The sequence below is a fragment of the Microtus oregoni genome, unplaced genomic scaffold (assembly GCF_018167655.1).
Source record: "Microtus oregoni isolate MIOR12 unplaced genomic scaffold, Mior012 000042F_ref0000377, whole genome shotgun sequence".
NCBI lineage: Eukaryota > Metazoa > Chordata > Mammalia > Rodentia > Cricetidae > Microtus > Microtus oregoni.
The window spans coordinates 12,618,012-12,636,171 of NW_024543209.1; the positions used below are offsets into that span (position 1 = coordinate 12,618,012).

The following is an 18,160-nucleotide window of genomic DNA, read 5'->3' on the forward strand; positions in this document are numbered from 1 at the left end:
GCCCCAAGCAGTCCTGAGTCCACAACACAGTTTAGACCTGTGTTCACCATTGCATTTAGTATATTAATTTTTATTCTTACTATAGTGTATCTCTGTGGTGACCAAAAATAAAATATTTTGAACATATGCAAAATACAAAGAAGAAGATTTAAGTTTTAAAAATTGAAAGTAGGGTTTGGATCAATAATGGAGCATTTATTACCTCATGTGAGCAAGGCTCTGTTTTGGCTCCCCCAGCAACATCAGAGAAAGAAAGGAAGGGAGGAAGAACAAGGCAGAAACCATTTTGTTAGGTATGAGTGATGTGATGTAAGGGATATAAAGCAGATACATAGGACTAAAGGATCTAATGTACAGTGTACAGATTATAGTCAATAATACTGGACTATAGGAAGTTTACCAAGTGAATAGATCTATTATAGCTGTCTCTGGCTGCGGGGGCGACTATGCGAGTTAACTGGTTCCACTGTGTGTAATTCATAGTAACACATTGTCTAGCCTTAAATACTCAGTGTGAAATTTATTATTTGGGGAAAAACTCACCTAGATGGAAACCAGTGCTAGTATTTGGTTTCTATAACTTAGCCAATCTCACCAGTGCCTGGCTTCTGAAACCCTAGGCTCTTTCTGAGTTTTGTTGTTGTAAACACAGATGTGATGACAGTTATCTTAGTAATTACTCCAGAATCATAGACCAGCAGCCCCCAGGTTCTTCTGCAGCCTTCTCCTTGGGAGGGGCCAAAGTTTCCTGGCTAACCACTGAAGACATTCCCTGGGTTTTTATTGACTTCATAAACAAATACTGTATTGAACAAAAGCTCACATTCAACTCTATGAAAATGCCTATCACTGTGCTGTTGTCTGTGATGAATACTGATCTTAACTAAATATGCTAGTAGCTTCTCTACCAGCAAATGCACCATTTCCATGTGAGTTTTAAACTTGTTCAAATAGATGTTTGCATGCCCACAGTGCGCAGGTACTCTGTTAATACATATACACATTTTACACAATACACACAGCAGCCCTATGAGGTCATACTAGGTTTACAGATAGAGGAAACTCTCACAGAGAGGGTAAGGGACTGTCCCAAAACTTTTAATCAGTTCATCGCTAGAATCTTAGCCCTTAACTGCATCTACCGTTCCATCTTTGGAAATAGCAATGCAATAACTACTCCTTGTCATGCTCCTGTGTACCTGTTTATGTCAACTTAGCTGTGGTTTCTTTTCTGATTATATTCTTGAAGCTACGTTGTCTGTTATATTCTTGAAGGGTGTTTTCTTGACCAAAGTTTCTGGGGTGAAAAAAAAGTGACATTAATGGGAGTATTTTATGTTTTTATTTATATGCTACCAAATTCATATATTCTCACAAAATGTATTAAAATAACTACTATGTCTTACCATTAAAAATTAAGTTTAAGTATTTGTCTACTTACATCGGTGATTCTTTTAATAATATTTATTACCCAACAAAACTCTATAAATAAACAATGTGTTGACTTTTACCTGTAATACCAACACTTGGAAAGCTGAGGCAGGAAGATTGTCATGAGTTTGAGGCCAGCCTGTCTGAGCTATAGAGTAAGATCTTATCTCATGACAATTTTTTCTTAAGTATAGGAAAAAAAACACGTTTATAAAGCAATCAATCAAAAATCCGTGTAAAAATTGGCAGTAAGGAGAAATAAAAAAGACACAAGAAATGAAACATAAGGGCTCTTTAAAGCACGAGAGAGAACATTAATGAGAGAGAGAGAACTCTGAGGAGCAGGGAAGACAGCTGCTCTAGCAAAGGCGTTTGTCATTGAGTATGATGGTCTAAGTTCAGAGCCTGAGACCCACATGGTAGGAGAGAACCAATCCACACACACACACACACACACACACACACACACACACACACTCACTCACAGATAAGTAGGCGTACTGAAATTGAAATGGATGGAGATGTGTGTGCAGTGATGTATGGGAGTATCCCTAGTGCTTAGGAAGCAGAGAGGACAGAAGGTCAGGAGTTGGTCATCTTTGGCCACACAGCAAATTGAAGTCCACCCTGAGCTACACCTGACCCTCTCCTACACTCTTCCTCACCACTACCCCTTCACACACACACACACACACACACACACACACACACACACACCAGCAGGGTGTGATAGTTCATGCTTGTGAGCCCAGCACTCTTCTGTGAGGCCAAGCAGAGAACTGCTTTAAGTTTGAGGCCAGCCTGTGCTACGTAGCAAGAGCCATTATTTTTATTTAAATGTAATGATAAGCCACAGATCAGTAAAAAAATCTTTGCATGATATTTACTTGTAACCTGTGTCTATAAATAATTCTTATAATTCACAGCTAAGGCAAATAATTTAACTTTAAAAATATGGAGAAACGTGTTAGCAGTTAACCAAAGATGCTATAATCACGCCTATTAAATGATGTTTTTAAAGAGAACTTACTAGATAGACATTTCCATGTTACAAGGTCAAATGGGACATTCTTCATGGGGATGACTCCAGGAGGATGCCAGTAGACACCCAGCTTTTTTACTTTGGAATTCAGGTGGGAGGTGAGGAGGTTGAGTATATTTAGGGGACCCCACTCTATAGCACATCAGTTTGTATAGGTAGTAGCTCGTGGCTGATTGTTCTTACATTCTTACTGTTGAGTGTGTGATCCTGGAACCAGAAGATTTGTATCCATCTAGGGTTGTTTAGAAATGTATAATAACAGAGCTGCGTTACACTCACTGTGTTCATCTTTACACAGTCAGGCTTGGGAAGCCTGTACATCTTAGAAAGATTTAACAGTAGCTAAGTGGTGGGAGCTCATGCCTTTAATCCCAGCACTTGGGAGTCAGAGGCAGGTGGATCTCATTGAGTTTCAGGCCAGCCTGGTCCACAGAATGAGTTCTAAGACAGGCTCCAAAGCTACACAGAAAAACACTGTCTCAAAAAGCAAACAAAAAAAAGAAAGAAAGAAAAAAAAAAAGAAAGAAAAAAATGAAAAGAAGAAAAGGCAGAAAGGGGGATGGAGACATGGCCTAGCAGCCAAGAGCACTTGCTGCTATTCCAGAGAGCCCAGGTTTAATTTTCAGCACCCACATAGGGGCTCACCATCTGTAACCCCAGTCCAAGGGGATCTAGCATCCTTTTGTGGCCACTGTAATCACTGCATGCACATGGTATGTACACATGCAAATAGTCAAAACAGACATACACTCAAATAAACAATTTGTAAAACTAGAAATAGCCAGGAATAGCGGTGTACTCCTTTAATTCCTACACTCAAGAAGCTGCAGAAGGTGGATTTTATGATTTGGGGGCCAGCCTGGTCTATATATTGTGCTCTAGACCAGCCAAGGCCATGTAGAGAGACCCTGCCTCCAACAAACAAATAAACAAACAAAAAAGAATCCTATAATATTATTCCTGTTTGCATAACTCTTATTCTTGGTTTCATCGCAACAGGGTATGAAAATTTCCAAAGAGTTAATGAGCAAAAATGAGAAGCAAAAGGTGCACACTGTTAATGCTGAAGAGAGCACTATCATCCAAGAAAGGCTGATATCAGAAGAACGCTCGCACGCACTCTTGAAGTTCGTGTCCAGGAAAGTAAAACTGTAAAGTCCACCGCAGCAGCTAGACCTCTCAGAGGAACGGTGTGCCACGAGCTCCCGTTTTGGGAGCTTGAGCAGCACGCATGTCACGGTGGTTTTTTTCTTAAGTAACATAGAAGTTATGGTGAGAATGCCTCGGTCATGACAAATAAAAACTTCCATAAAACAAGCCTTAGGAATTTATGGAGGATATCCAGGAATAAATCTAAGCTAGGAGGTCACAGACCTCTACAATGGAAACTTTAAATGTCTGACCAAAAAGAGAGAAAAGCACTAGAAAATGGAAAGGGAAACGATGGTCATGAATTGGTAGAATGATATTTTAAAAACGACTATTCCACCAAAAGCCATTTATAGATTCAATGTTACCCAGTCAAAATTCCCATTGATTACTCATAGAAATAGAAAAAAAAATTGCTCTAAAATTCATATGGAGCCACAAAAGACCTCAGTATGAGCCAGAGCAAAAAGAGAAATGGTATTGATTTACCATTTCAGACCTCAGTGTATATCACAAAGGCAAAGTAATAAAAACAATATAATGTGGGCACAATAAGAACTGTAACTGTAGCCATCTAACATTTGACAAATGTATCAAAAATATACACTGGAGAAAAGACAGTGTCTTCAAAAAATGGCGCTGGAAAAACTGAATGCCCACTTGTAGAAGACTGACATTAGACCTGTACCCATCACTTCGCACAAAAACTAACTCCAAATGGACCACAGACCTGAATGTGGAACCTGAAACACTGGAACCGCTAGAAGAAAATACAGGCAGTGCCATACATGATATAAATGTAGGGAAGGACTTTTGAAATCAGACCCCATTTAACTCGGAATTGAGGTAAAAAAAATGACAAATGGGGCCTTGTAAAACTAGTTCAAACACACTGGGTGGTGATGGCGGCACTCACCTTTAATCCTAGTACTCAGGAAGCAGAGGCAGGCCGATGTCTGATTTTTGAGCCCAGCCTGGTCTACAGAGCCAGCCAGGGCTGTTACACAAAGAAACCATGTCTCGAAATACCAAACAACAACAACCAAAAAAAGAAAAAAGAAAAAAGAAAAAAAAACCAACTAGTTCAAACAATCTGGAAACCAGTGTGGAGAACCCTCAGAAGGCTAAAAATAAGTCTACCATATGATACAGCTTTTCCACTCCTCACTCCTCAGAGTACGCCCAAGGGACTTGACAGCCTATTTCACATACACTCAGCCATGTTTATTGCTACTTTGTTCACAATGTCTAGGAAATGGGAACAACCTGTCTTAGTTGCTTTTCTTCTGCTGTGAAGAGACACCATGACTAACTAGAGCAACGTATAAAAGAATTTAATTGGGGGCTTGCTTACAGTTTGAGAGGGTGGGTCTATGATCATCGTGGTGGGTTGCTTGACAACAGATAGGCAGGCATTATGCTGCAGGTGTAGCTAAGAGTTGTATCCTGATCTTCAAGTTGGAAAGAGAGGGAGAGGGAGAGGGAGAGGGAGAGGGAGAGGGAGAGGGAGAGGGAGAGGGAGAGGGAGAGGGAGAGGGGGAGAGAGAGAGAGAGAGATTTGACTTGTCATGGGCATTTGAAATCTCAAAGCCCATCTTCCAACAAGGTCACACTTGTAATCTTCCAGAACAGTTGCACCAAATGTGAACCATTTATTCTCATATATGAGCCCTTGAGAGCCATTTTCATTCAAACCATAAAACAGTCTAAACATCCTTCAAACAGCAGTGGATAACGAAAATGTGGTACGCACATACTATATAGTACTATTCATCCATAAAGAAACACAAAATCAAACTTTTCAGGCAAAGTAATGGAACTAGAAAAGGTCATTTCATGAGGTAAACCAGACCTAGAGAGACAAGCATCATATGTTCTCTCTAGTCTGTGATTCCTAGCTCCAAGTCTTCGGATGTGAGTATATAGTTTAGAGTAACCATAGAAACCAGGAAACTGAAAGGGGACCACTGGACCAATGGGAGTATATTAGGGTGCAAGTGATTTGAATGGGAAAATGAAAAAATGGGGGTCTCTAATTAGGGAAGGGGAAGAATAAAAATACCAAAGAAGGAGAGGGGAGAGTAGAATAGCAGAAAGGATGTCTGAAAAAGTTGTAAGGAGCTATGTTATTTATTTATTTGTTATTATTTAGTTACCTAAAAAGACCCAGAACACATGTGAGTCTAGGTATATGAACATAGTTTAAATGAAACTTTTACATCTAAACTGACAATGCATGTTCCTCCAAAGAGCTGTAAATTACTTAACAAAGCCCCCCAAATAAACCTAAAGAACCTCCTTTTGAGATGTCCAAGAGACTTGCAAAATGTTATACATGATTGCGGTTGCCCTTGGTATTTTTCCAGAAGCGGAAGGTGAGTCCCTATTGCCGAAGACACCATGTACTTAAGACACAGGGCACCGAGGATCCAAACTGCACTTAACCTGAAAGCTGCCTCCCTGAGGACCAGCTATCATGGTACCAAAAGATGCTGTGAAAGCTTCCAAGAGAGGGGTTCAGCCAATATTCCTACCCAGCCATGATGCCTATGAACCATAACAAAGACCAGAATGTCATGATAACACTAAGAGCAGAGTTGTACTCTTAAGAGTAGTAGAGATACCTTGGCAGTAATCAACAACTCTCTGGTTGGGCTTGGGGCCCACTCAACAAGAGAAAAACCATGACTGGTGCTGGAAACCTAGCCATCTATCAAGGACTGATGAAGTCATAGATCTCAGAGGTGAACCTACTATTGGACAGCTTACTAACCAGTATAACTCCTAAGAACATCCTAAATACTTACCCTTATATTCATAGATACATGTAGCCCTCACACCTCATCAGAGAAAGTTGTCTTTGCAACAGACAGACACCATCACAGAAAACTTCAACTGATGAAAATACAGAGAACAAGAGGTCCTGTGGTACTTAGTAGCTGATACTCCCCCTATTGCTGAAGTCACACATCCACAAAACAATTCCTGTTTTTAAAGCTCAGGGACAGTTGCAGAAAAGGAGGTGGAAAGAGACAGAGGAAAAGAAACTTTGCTGTAAGATCATGCCTCCTAACAATGTCAAGATAGGCTATGCCCATGAAGTCTTATCAACATGGCTGCCTAAAAAAGACATGAACACCAATGAACATGCTGAGATAGAAGGGGAATAGCTTATGGAGCCTCAACCCTAGACAGAACTATAGGCAACTGGGGGAATGTTGAGAGTGGGAGACATTGGTTATCCAATGTCAAGTAGTCAGCTCTGGTATCATATACATATGGGTAACATTATACAGACTGAACAGGTTGTAGTTACACATTCAATAGAAAGTCTTACATTTTTTGACATGAAACGATGCTGCCATGAGCACTGGAACATAGTGCCTGCGGACATGGTCGGAAAAGCACTCACAGCCTTGCAAGCTGAGGTCGTGTCTTTGAACACCACGACAGCACTTTGGTACCCACAAGGAGTGACTGAGACAATTGGGCCTAGTACGGACAGTCTTTGGATCCCCGACTTGAGGTCCTCTGCAGGTTGCATGTTCTTTTTCGCCCACCTGGAAATGGAGCAAATGGGAGGAAAACAAATAAGAATATTCATTGCCACCTCTCTCCCAGTCCACACCTAAACAAGCAGGGGACAGTGGATTGTTTCACTGGAAAAGCAATGTTCCCGGGGCAGTGTTTTGTGAGGCATCTGTATACTGCCTAACCTTCTAACTTGACAAGGCCTTTCACGAGCTATTTGAAGCCCACAAAAACTGGCATGGAGATTTGGCTTTTGAAGTAATATTTCTGACGGAGACCATTACAGAAAACCACCACTGACAAAAATATGGAGTTGCGAGGTCCAGTCCCAAATGACACATCTACAACAGTACCCTGCACTGAAGGCTCAGACATCATGGCGGAAGAGGGGGCAGGAAGACTGTAAGAACCGGAGAAACGGGGAATTTGCTGTGAGATTGTCTCTCCTTGAAATGTCAGAAGATACACATACCTGTGACGTTTCACAATGATGTCTGCCTAAACATCTGAACAATGACGCCACCATAGACACGGAACACGGAAGGGGACAGACAGCTCAGGAGATCTCAGCCCAAGACAAAGAACTACATTAAGCAGGAATGTTAACACACAGGGTTGTCTCTTCAAAGGCAGAGACGTATAACTTTTTTTTCCTGCCCTTGTGGTATCTGTGTGGCCAAGGCCACATCAGGTCCTCCCTAGAGCCTCATCTTGATCTTGATTGTCTCGGCCACTCCATCTTTATGGAAGATGTCACTTGTACTTTAAAAAGAGTTTGTAGGTAGTCATGTCATAAAGCTTTGTTGTGCACATAGGATTGCAATAATTATCACTGGGGAACTTTTTCATATTGTGCTATGCTTAACTATGCCTAAAAATAGACTACTTGGAGTCAGACTTCAGAAGTTAGAACCAACACTTGCTGCTTAGTTGCGCTGAACTGAACTATCTTCCGGCCTCCCCTAGATTGTTGCTCTGCTGACTGTGATGGTCACAGAGGCCCCTGCCTATTAGATCCATGCCATGAATTTGAAAGAGAGTAGAGGGGTATAAGGGAGGGTTCGAAAGGAGGAGAGGGAAGGGGGAAGTGATATAATTATATTGTCTCAAAAAATAATAAAAATTTAAATACCATTCTTTTTTCATTCAGTAGTTTCCAATTAGCTAGCTTATTAAAGCCTATACATTTTTCTGTCTTAATTTTTTTATCACAATAATCTTAGTCTGAAGCATTCAGTTTTATGAAAATGTGGACAAGTTGCTGGTGCTTGCTGCCCATCATATTTTATCCCTTGAAAATGATGCCAGAGAAATTATATGATCCAGTAATACCAATTGTGAGTATTTATCAAAAAGAAATGAAATCAGTTATCACTACCTATCTGGATTCTATATTCTAGTCCTGTGTGAAATGTGATATTGTTCATACACACACAAAACAACAAAAAGAAACAAGATGTGGACCATTCTTTTGACTTCTGACATAAGCTTTTCTATGGCTTTTTAAATGTAATTAGCAACAATTTCAATTGTATTTTTTGAGCTCTCTTTCTTAAGGTCTGATCTTTGAAGACTATTTTGCTCCTATGTATTTTCTTTTCCCAGAAACTTTTGGCTACAAGTTTGTTTGTTTCATTAGGGTCTGGGCTCCATTTCTAGGTTTTTTTCCTGGATTATTCCCCTTTTCTGCAGGACAGTTTTGTTCTCATCAGTGACTTTGAGAGCAGAAAGGCATTTTTTCAGGACCTGCCTTTTCTGCAGCCAGGTAGCTAGCATCTGCCGAATGCTATGTGATTGCTTTTGGAATGTTGAAAATAGCAAACTCTACAGAGCACAAGGAAATGGCTAGGAGGGCTTCAATGGCTATCATTCCTGCTTGCAAATTTTGTTCACCAAGAGAACATTCTAAGAATGGCAGGACCTGGGCCCCACTCCTGAGATGGCAATGCACGTAGTCTCTTGAGGCTCCAGCAGGCACAGAGTGACTGTGTGTGCAGGCAAGCAAAAGGAATAATGACCTGGGACTCTACCTGGCTTGGGTTACGCACACCTCCTCTTCCTCCTCCCCCTTCTTTTTGAAGGTGTATTTATTTTATTTATGTGGGTGAGTGTTTTGCCCATGTGTATGCCTGGGATATAGGAAGGGTATTGGAGCCCCTGAAACTGGAGTTGTAAATAATCATAATAGGTGGGTACTGAGGACTGAAGCTGGGTCCTGCTCTTAACCACTGGGCCATCTCTCCAAAACACCCCACTTCTTCTAATAATGCCACACATACTGTATACATGCACCCTCTCCAAACAATACATCTAGCAACCTTGAACCCCTACCTACATCAGGCTACATGTACACTTCTCTCAAAACAGTAGAATAGGTTTCTCCTCCCCTAACAACAATCAAATAGTTTCTACTCAAATATATTCCCAATGTATTTAGTTACAAAGGATGAGTAGGCTGGTCCAGCATGAATTAATATTGTGTATGCAGTAAGGCAAAACTGTATCCTCAAGTAAATTTATAGAAAGAATCTCCTATGTATTATCCAATGTCTGTGCATAATTGGGTGTGCATATAATTAAAATCAGATGCACTATAGGCAGGGACATGCACAGTAGAAAAACAATCATATGACCTAATCTATCAGTCATAATAAACACCTTTGGTACAGCCCTTAGTAACCAAACTCCTCCTCTTGAACCCTAAAAAAGAAGAGATGCAAACAATAAACAAAGTCCTTGACTATCTTCACTCATGGCCTGTTGCTCGTGTGTGTGTGTGTGTTGCTCTTTTGCAGTGTGTTCCGACTTATTCTATAGCTTTTTTCTGAATAAAATCTGTGTGAGCCTTTATTTCAATTTCTTGAATAAGAGGCCAAGGACCTAGAAATATGTGACCCAGATCCCAACCTTGTGCCACTCTGCCAGAGCTTTAGCTACTCCTCATTCCAGCATCATACCCAGCAACTCTTTACAATGAGGGAAGGACAGCATGGTAACGAATTCTTGCCTTCTTTATTTAAGCAATGCTCAGTTCCCACTCATTAGATAAGTCTGCTTAATCTCTTAATTTCCATAGTGAGTCCATTCCTATTAGACTATAAAATTAACTCCACTTAAGCACAGTTATAACTATACAAACCCTGAGTTTATGGAATGGGATAGGGTTCTTTATAAAAATAGAGAGTGGCATCTATCTATGTCTGTATCTAGTACCTATACATAGATACACATAGTTATCAACTAATAATGGTCCATGAAGGACCACAGGCACAATGAGGCTAGGATCACTATGGAACTGAAAAGTTCCCAGTGAGGCTTTGTTTTTTAGACATTCTAAAGTTGTAATAAATGCACCATGAGTTTGTGTTGAGGTAGGTGCCAACAAACTACAATGCAACCAGTGATACATAGCATATAAAATTATGTTCAGTACATAATACCTCACAATGATATGTTGTTAGCTTGTGTATTTACAATGGTATATTTTTACCATTGGGCTAGAGTGTGCTTCTACTTATTAAAAACATTGCTGTAGATCTGCTGCTATGCAACACCAGTAGCAGTCCCATAATATTGTGCTTCCTATGTCTTTCTGGCTAGGGTGCTTAATTAATTGCATACTAAGTATACTAACAACTTTGCGGTGTTTTCATATGAGCATATAATCACTTTGATCATGCTCGCTTTTTTGTCTTTTGAGACAGGCTCTCACTATGTAACCCTGACTGTCCTGGAGCTTCCTATGCAGACCAATCTGGTCTCAAACTCAACAGAGATTCACCTACCTTTGTCTCTAATTACTATGGTGTTGTTTTAATAAAAAAAAAGATATTTTAGAATCTAAGCTAGAGTCCCTGTGTGGATCATTCAGCCATCTTGTATTCAAGACTACTTTGCCACACTTTTCAAAAGAAAAAGAAAAGGAGCCCCAGAGCCCATGACTATGACACAGTGAGCCAAGGAATGTCGTTTACAATTATAATTTACATGCAGTTTCCAGAAAGGATTTACAATATTATAAAAAAGTGAGTTCTGGCATCCTGCCAAGTTCTCCAGCATGGATAATGCACCACCATCTTTGAGTCTAGATTCTTTGGAAATCTATTTTATAGCATGCTATGGCTTTGAGGACTACTGATTTGTTTATGTAACAAAATGGAAGATCTTTGTCAAAAGCCGATGTGACGTAGTGTGTGACCCAATGACTACCATCCCTATGTGCTATGGTTTGACTGTGCTCCCTAGAAAGTCATAAATTAGAACCTTGATTCTTCATGCTATTGTGGTGGAGGTTTTAGTAAGAGAGATTCATGCCCATGTGATGGGACTATGTTAACTCTCATCCTAACCAGACAAAACTAGTTTCATTACAGCTTGGGAAGATTTCTCCGTCAATAGTGTTTGCTCTGCAAATACGGAGACCCAAGTTCAATTCCCAGCACCCACATAAAAGCTGGGTGTGGCAAACACCTGTAGTCCCAGTGCTGGGGAGATGAAGACAGGCAGGTTCCTGGGTCAGGCAATCTGGCTAAGATAGAGAGTTACAGATTTGTGAGAGACTCTATCTCAAAAATAAGCTGGAGCCGGGTGATGGAGGCACACGCCTTTAATCCCAGCACTCGAGAGGCAGAGGCAGGCGGATCTCTGTGAGTTGGAGGCCAGCCTGGTCTACAAGAGCTAGTTCCAGGACAGAAACCAAAAGCTACGGAGAAACCCTGTCTCGAAAATCAAAAAAAAAAAAAATAATAATAATAAAAAAATAAGCTGGGGAGTGAATGAGACATCTAACCTTGACTTCTGGTTTGCACACACACACACATATACACAGACAGACAGACAGAGACACAGAGAGAGACACACACACAGAGAAGATTGTTACTAAGAAAGGCCACCCTGTTTACAGCTACCCTGCTTGCTTTCTCCCTGTCTTCCATGTTTCCTTACTTGTCCTTCCAGCTTCTGCCATGTTTTCAAGCAGTGCCAGCTCTTATCTTGGACTTTCTATCATCTAGAGCCATGAGCCTAAATGGAGTTCTTTTCTTTGTAACTTACCCAGTCTCAAGTACTCTGCAACAGCAATAGAAAATGGATTAAATCCTCGTTAGGGAAAGGCCTTGTCCTCTCTACAAGTGAAGATACAGATTCTAAATGCTAAACACATTCGCCAGTGTTAAGTTCAAGGTTACTGTGGTTGGCTCAGTCTACCATTTACACAAATTAAAGTGCGCATTCTCACTGAAAGTTATACCTGCCAAAAAAGTGCCTGCCATTTTTCCCCACTACATAAGATCTTGTCATTTTACAGATGACCAAGGGCAGGAAAGCCAGCAGTGTTACAAGCAATATTTATACAAGGACGTTGTTCTTCTTGATAATATTCTTCAGGGACACCTAGGCTTGCCTTCAAGAATGGATGCTCTTGAGGGTACCAGTTAAGTCACAAGAGAGTAAGGATGATAGAGTTTCAAGTGTCTAGAAGGTCATGTTACTGGCCACCAGCTGATTATTTGTGCTCTTATTTCTATATGAGCTCAGAGACCCTAAACAACAAATGAAACCCACAAATGAACAAAACAGACCGCACTTTCATGGACAGCAGATGTGTGTTTGTGGAAGGAAATATGTGAATATAAGTATCTACTCTTGGGTGCTGATAGTCAAGCCACATTCCCATAGGTCATGCTAGGATGTTAAATAAGACATGTCACTCCATTTGAAGGCAACATACCCCAAACAGCCTTCTAATGATGTTGAAACTTGATTTTAAAAACAGGCCTCCAAAAATGGTCACATAATCTTAATTTGAATATTTTAAAATAACTTTTACCCTTTAAAAGTTTAGTGTTGCTGTATTACCCTGAAAATGCCATGGTTCTAATGACCACTGTTCCCTTAAAACATAACTTTAGTTTCTTTAGCTATAGGTTAGTTTTTTTTGAGTTTATAGTTTAATTAATTATATTATTTCTATCTTTCTTTTCCTCCCTCAAAATCCTTTCCATTCTCCCTTAAAATCAAGGTCTCTTTTTACTAATTGTTATTGCATACATACATGTATTTCCAAATGTAACTTGTTCTGTCTGTATAATGTTACATATGTGTGTGTGTGTGTGTGTGTGTGTGTGTGTGTGTGTGTGTGTTTTCAGGCCAGACCATTTGGCATTGGACAACCAGTTGGTGCGCTCTTCCCTGGAGAAGACCACTTCTCCCACTCCCAGCCTTCCTCAGTTGCCTGTATTCTCTGTACAGGGCTGAGGCCTTGTGTGCTTTCCTCTGTCCACCTTGGCATGTCCACTTGTATCATCCTTGTTCGGCTCACATTTGGGCAGCCATGTTGGTGCGACTTTATGGGTATAGCTTCTGCTATGGCTAGGAGACCCAATCTCTAGCTGTGGAATTTTAAATCTGTCTGTCAAGGTCTGACACTGGGGACACCAGAGAGCAAGTAGACAAGGTGATTTGTTAACTAGGATGATGGGCTCAGAGGATGCTTCTAGTACAGCAACTTCAAGGGCTGCACCTCTGTATGTTAGCATCCTAACGTCTGTTAAGATCCAAGAGGGCTCTGCTTTATCCTGTCAGCCTACTAACAGTCTGTGAATGCCTACTAGGTTCAAAGCACAGGTGACAGTTTGTACAGTACAGTTAGCAACAGGAAAGCAGCAAAGAGAAGTTATGGGCAGGAAAATGTTCAAAATAAGGTGGCTTGCTGAGTAACCAGAGCTTAAGACTTGGCTTTCTCACCTAGCCTGAGACCGGCTATTCCTCACTGGTATTAATGAGAAAAGCTCCCAGCAGGGCTCCAGCTGCCACCTATCTCCATGAAGGCCAGAGAGTACTTCAGTCCTTCCTTACAATGACTTGTTCCATCCTTACAATGACTCTCTCCTTTCCCAGTGTAAAAATCTGGCAGACTGGGGATAAAGCTAAGGGTCTGGTCCTTGGTCATGCTAATGGCGGTGCTGAGTGGAGGGGTCCCTCTCCAGCAATCCCGCAGCAGTCCTGCAGATCTCTGCGCACTAGACCAGGAGGCCGCAGGCACAGGTGACCGTGACACACCACTATTCCCACTCCATGAGTCTGCTTGCACTGAGGGCTTCTTCGGTAACTTGGGATGTGGGAAAGCAGAAGCTGTGTACTCTTATGAAGGTAGGCCCATTTCCACAGCCTCCATGTTTCATAAAGACCAAATTAAATCTTTTATTGGAGGGGTGGGAATGAAGAGTTTCTGGGACCATTCTGTGTTTCTTTAAACATAAGCAGGAGACAAAAGCCCAAGAACCTACCTGGCAATGACCGTGCACATGGGTGGTTCATATATGTTTTTCTTCCACATATGGCATTTCTTCCAGTTGCCACTGATATTGTTGATAATTTTTCTTTTCCACGAGGACATTTTGCTTGGCTTCGGAGATAGACTAACCTCCCTTGGCAACATATGTCTTGCTAGGATCTTTTCCATGCCAGATAATTCAGAATTCTCACCTGGTGGTAGAATAAGTATTAACATGATTCAGTGTTCATTTCTACCTCTTCACAGCAAGATTCTTTAAAGTCTTTGTGTGTGTGTACCGGGCACCAAGGACGGAACCCAGGATCTCACATGTTAGGTATTTCCCCCAGCTGTACTTTGGCAATTTGGTAATTACCTCTCAGCTCTGCCACCCCTTTATCCCAGCAAAATTTCTTATCATCTTAGTCTAAGAGAAGCATTCGCTAAAATGCATGCATTAAGTGTGCCAAGACCAGTGATAATATTGTTGGTTCCTTAAGTACAGTTTGCAGACTGTAACACCATTGTTATAATTATTATTTTATTATTATCATGCATTTTGAAACTTCCCAGAGGAAATGGAATGAGTGGAGATTATAGTCTTGCTTTTAATCTGGAGCACCATCTTCCTGCTGTTTTGCCTAAGAAGTGTTCTGCATTGGAGCTCCAATAACAGAGACTTGAGATTTAGATCTTTGTCTCTTACTGCTAGAGCTCTCTGGGTGGTCACAGCAGTGAGGATGACAGAATGTGGACTTGCCTTGAGAGGGTAAGGTTTACACCCTGTTATCAGAACTGACAGACACAACTAAAAGAAGGATTGATTATTCCGGCACATGGTTTAGAGGTCTGGATTCACGATCGCTAGATTCCACAAGCTTGGGCAGAATATCATGACTGTAGAAATAAGTGCCATAAGAGAGCTGTCTCCATCATAGCTAACCAGGAACCAAAAAGGACATCAGAAAGTTGCCAGTAATAATGTCTTCCTAAGTGACCTACTTCTTCCGGTTTGATTCCACTTGCTAGGTCTCTGGAGTCACTTGAAACAGTGCCACCATCTGGGACCGAGCATTCGAATCATCAGTCTATGGAGGACTTTAGATCCACAGACTGTACACTGACACAACGGAAGAATCCAGATCCGCTTACATATGCCTGCCCTTCACATGAGCAATTCCTATTCCATTTCCTTTCCCCAAGGGAAAAGCTGAGAGAGAAAAAGGCAGACTCAGCACATCACCATTGCCTTCCCCTGGCTTCAGAGTCTCAGTCCACCAGAGCAGAGGGAGGTGGGAAGGATCTAAACACACTGAGAGTGGATTTCAAAGCTTCTATCAGAACTGATATTTCATTTGCAATATAACTCCCCAAAGCTATGAAATTCGCCTGTAATTCATCTAAAGGTAGCAACAAAAGTCAATAGAATGGAGTGAAAGGAAGAACTAAGGTACAGACGGAGTAAAAAAGTAGCTGGTTTGGGAAGTTCTGTGCTAAGTGCCTTAAATTCTGTGTGTATTCCTTATGTAATGTGGAATGTATAATGTAACTTGGATATATGGGCTTATTCATAATGCTCTGGATTATGAAGAAGGGATTAACTTGAATACAACCAATTTAGTTCCAACAGGTAAGCATGTATCAGCCCTTGCCTTATTTGAATCAGTGTGTAAGTTTTTATTTTGTCTTCCAAGTTTTGGGGCACATGTGGCTGCCATCTACCAGTATCTTACAGTTAGTCAAACAGTTCAAGGTTGGGGTTCATTTAGTGCTACAAATCAAATTCTCAACCATCCTGACCCAATTTAAGACCACCAGGCCACTCCAAACTGCAAAAGCTAGAGACTACTCGCTATATGGAGTGGCACATGCCTATAGTCTCAGCTACCCAGGAAGCTCAAGCAGGAGGATGACTTGAATCCAGAAATTTCAGACCATCTTGGGCAACCTATCAAGACTCAATCTCAAAATAGTAATACTAAATAATAAAAAATATATACTTAAGGGGGCTGGAGAGATGACTCAGTGGTTAAGAGCATTGCTTGCTCTTCCAAAGGTCCTGAGTTCAATTCCCAGCAACCACATGGTGGCTCACAACCATCTGAAATGAGGTGTGGTGCCCTCTTCTGGCCTTCAGGCATACACGCAGAAAGAATATGGTATACATAATAAATAAATAAATATTTAATATATATATATATATATATATATACTTAAAATTACTTTAAGGAGAATAACCACGTCTTCCTAGCAAAAGAAGAAGGGAATAGTAGAGAACTGAAGCAAGGAATGAAGTTCGTAATCTGACCCTCACCTTGAAAGTTCTCGCACTAATCTCAACATCAAAGCCACATCTTAATTTATAATGAGGACAGCTGTACATGGCTCATGGTCATCTTTCCACAGGTGTATTTTTGGCGGGCAGTGGTGGCGCATACCTTTAACCCCAGCACTTAGGAAGCAGGTGGATCTCTGTGAGTTCGAGGACAACCTGGTCTACAGAGCGAGTTCCAGGACAGGCTCCAAAGTTACACAGAGAAACTCTGTCTCAAAATATCGAGAGAGAGAGAGAGAGAGAGAGAGAGAGAGAGAGAGAGAGAGAGACCCCTACCCATGGGCAAATTCACAGCCTGTTCTGAGAACACAGACTTAGACTTAGCAAGCCATGATGCGGCATGTATCTCATGAACTGATGGCACCTGCAATGTCAAGAAGTTAATGCTCACAACTAACAGAAGAGGGTTCATAACGTCATGCAAATATACGTATTCTCATCCACCCCCTGCTCACTTACATTTGATTTTGTCACTTTCACTTCTATAGGAATGAAGCACTTCCACCAAGTGATTCGGAAGCAACTTGTGAAGGTTAGAGAGAAGGTTGAATGTGTGACACAGGGTGTCGGGTTGGGTATAATTTTTCATCTTCTCATAGACGTTTAAGAATGAAGGATTGTTGTTGATTGTTCCCATGATGGCTCGCTAAGTTAAAGAGAAAACCAAGCAGAAGACACGAGATGTGCCAGTGTGTCTTGTGACTGGTCTTTGCCTCAGCTTGCTGCCATCTCCAGGAGGAGGTGATGGAAGAAGCTTTCTGGTCTCTGACTGATTTGCATTCTGAGCATCACAATGGCCCAAGTATTGGCCTGGAACCCTCAGAACTTGTTCTGCATCTTCAAAGCAGAGAAAAGCTGCCTAGGGAAGGTATCTTACCAAATAATTTAGAGATTTTTCCACAGAAATTCCAGTGTCCTGTCTGGATATGGATGAGTTCTGAGGAGAAAAAGCAAGTTTTCCTGAAAGGAAATCAATTGGTGTGCACATAGCCCGTGCTATCCTCCCCTTTTAGAGGCCTTGTACCTGGTGTGTGCATAAAGACTTCATAGACCTTGGAGGCCCCAAAGAGAGTGTTTACATCAGCTCTGCTCCTTATAGACCTGAGGAAGAGCTTTTGGTCCTAAAACTAAGGAAACGTCCAGATTAATACAGGTAAGGGGACTTGTCTGCCTTTTACTCTTTTTCATTCCTAGATTGCCAAAAGAAACAAACAAATAAAACTTTGTTAGTTTTTTCTCACTGTAGGCCAAGGAGAAGTGGGTAAAACAAGTACTAAATAACAAAGCCCCAAACTTCATAGCCCAGCTGGAGCAAATGAGAAGCAACCAAGAACCACTCCCCAGTTTGCAATGAAAATATAAATAATAGCATGGTTAGAGTCACCCCATTGGTTGTCAG

At 41.2% G+C, this 18,160-nt stretch overlaps 1 protein-coding gene across 1 annotated transcript; it reads right to left on the reverse strand.

The window, feature by feature from the left end:
• Positions 1-1,261: 1,261 nt before the first annotated feature.
• Positions 1,262-17,398, reverse strand: CUNH6orf201 (chromosome unknown C6orf201 homolog). The gene is made up of 4 exons (XM_041632634.1): positions 17,221-17,398; positions 14,440-14,638; positions 6,960-7,182; positions 1,262-1,297 (listed from the first exon to the last, which is right to left on the reverse strand). The coding sequence occupies exons 1-4, from the start codon at positions 17,396-17,398 to the stop codon at positions 1,262-1,264; spliced, it is 636 nt and encodes a 211-aa protein (XP_041488568.1).
• Positions 17,399-18,160: the final 762 nt, after the last annotated feature.

Excerpts from the sequence above, each read along its gene's own strand:
- CUNH6orf201 (XM_041632634.1), bottom strand. The coding sequence starts at position 17,398 with ATGGGAACAATCAACAACAATCCTTCATTCTTAAACGTCTATGAGAAG. Across the intron at positions 14,639-17,220 it reads TGAAAGTGACAAAATCAAAT|GTGAGAATTCTGAATTATCT; the intron begins GTAAGTGAGCAG and ends TTCTACCACCAG. Across the intron at positions 7,183-14,439 it reads ATGTGCACGGTCATTGCCAG|GTGGGCGAAAAAGAACATGC; the intron begins GTAGGTTCTTGG and ends CTCCATTTCCAG.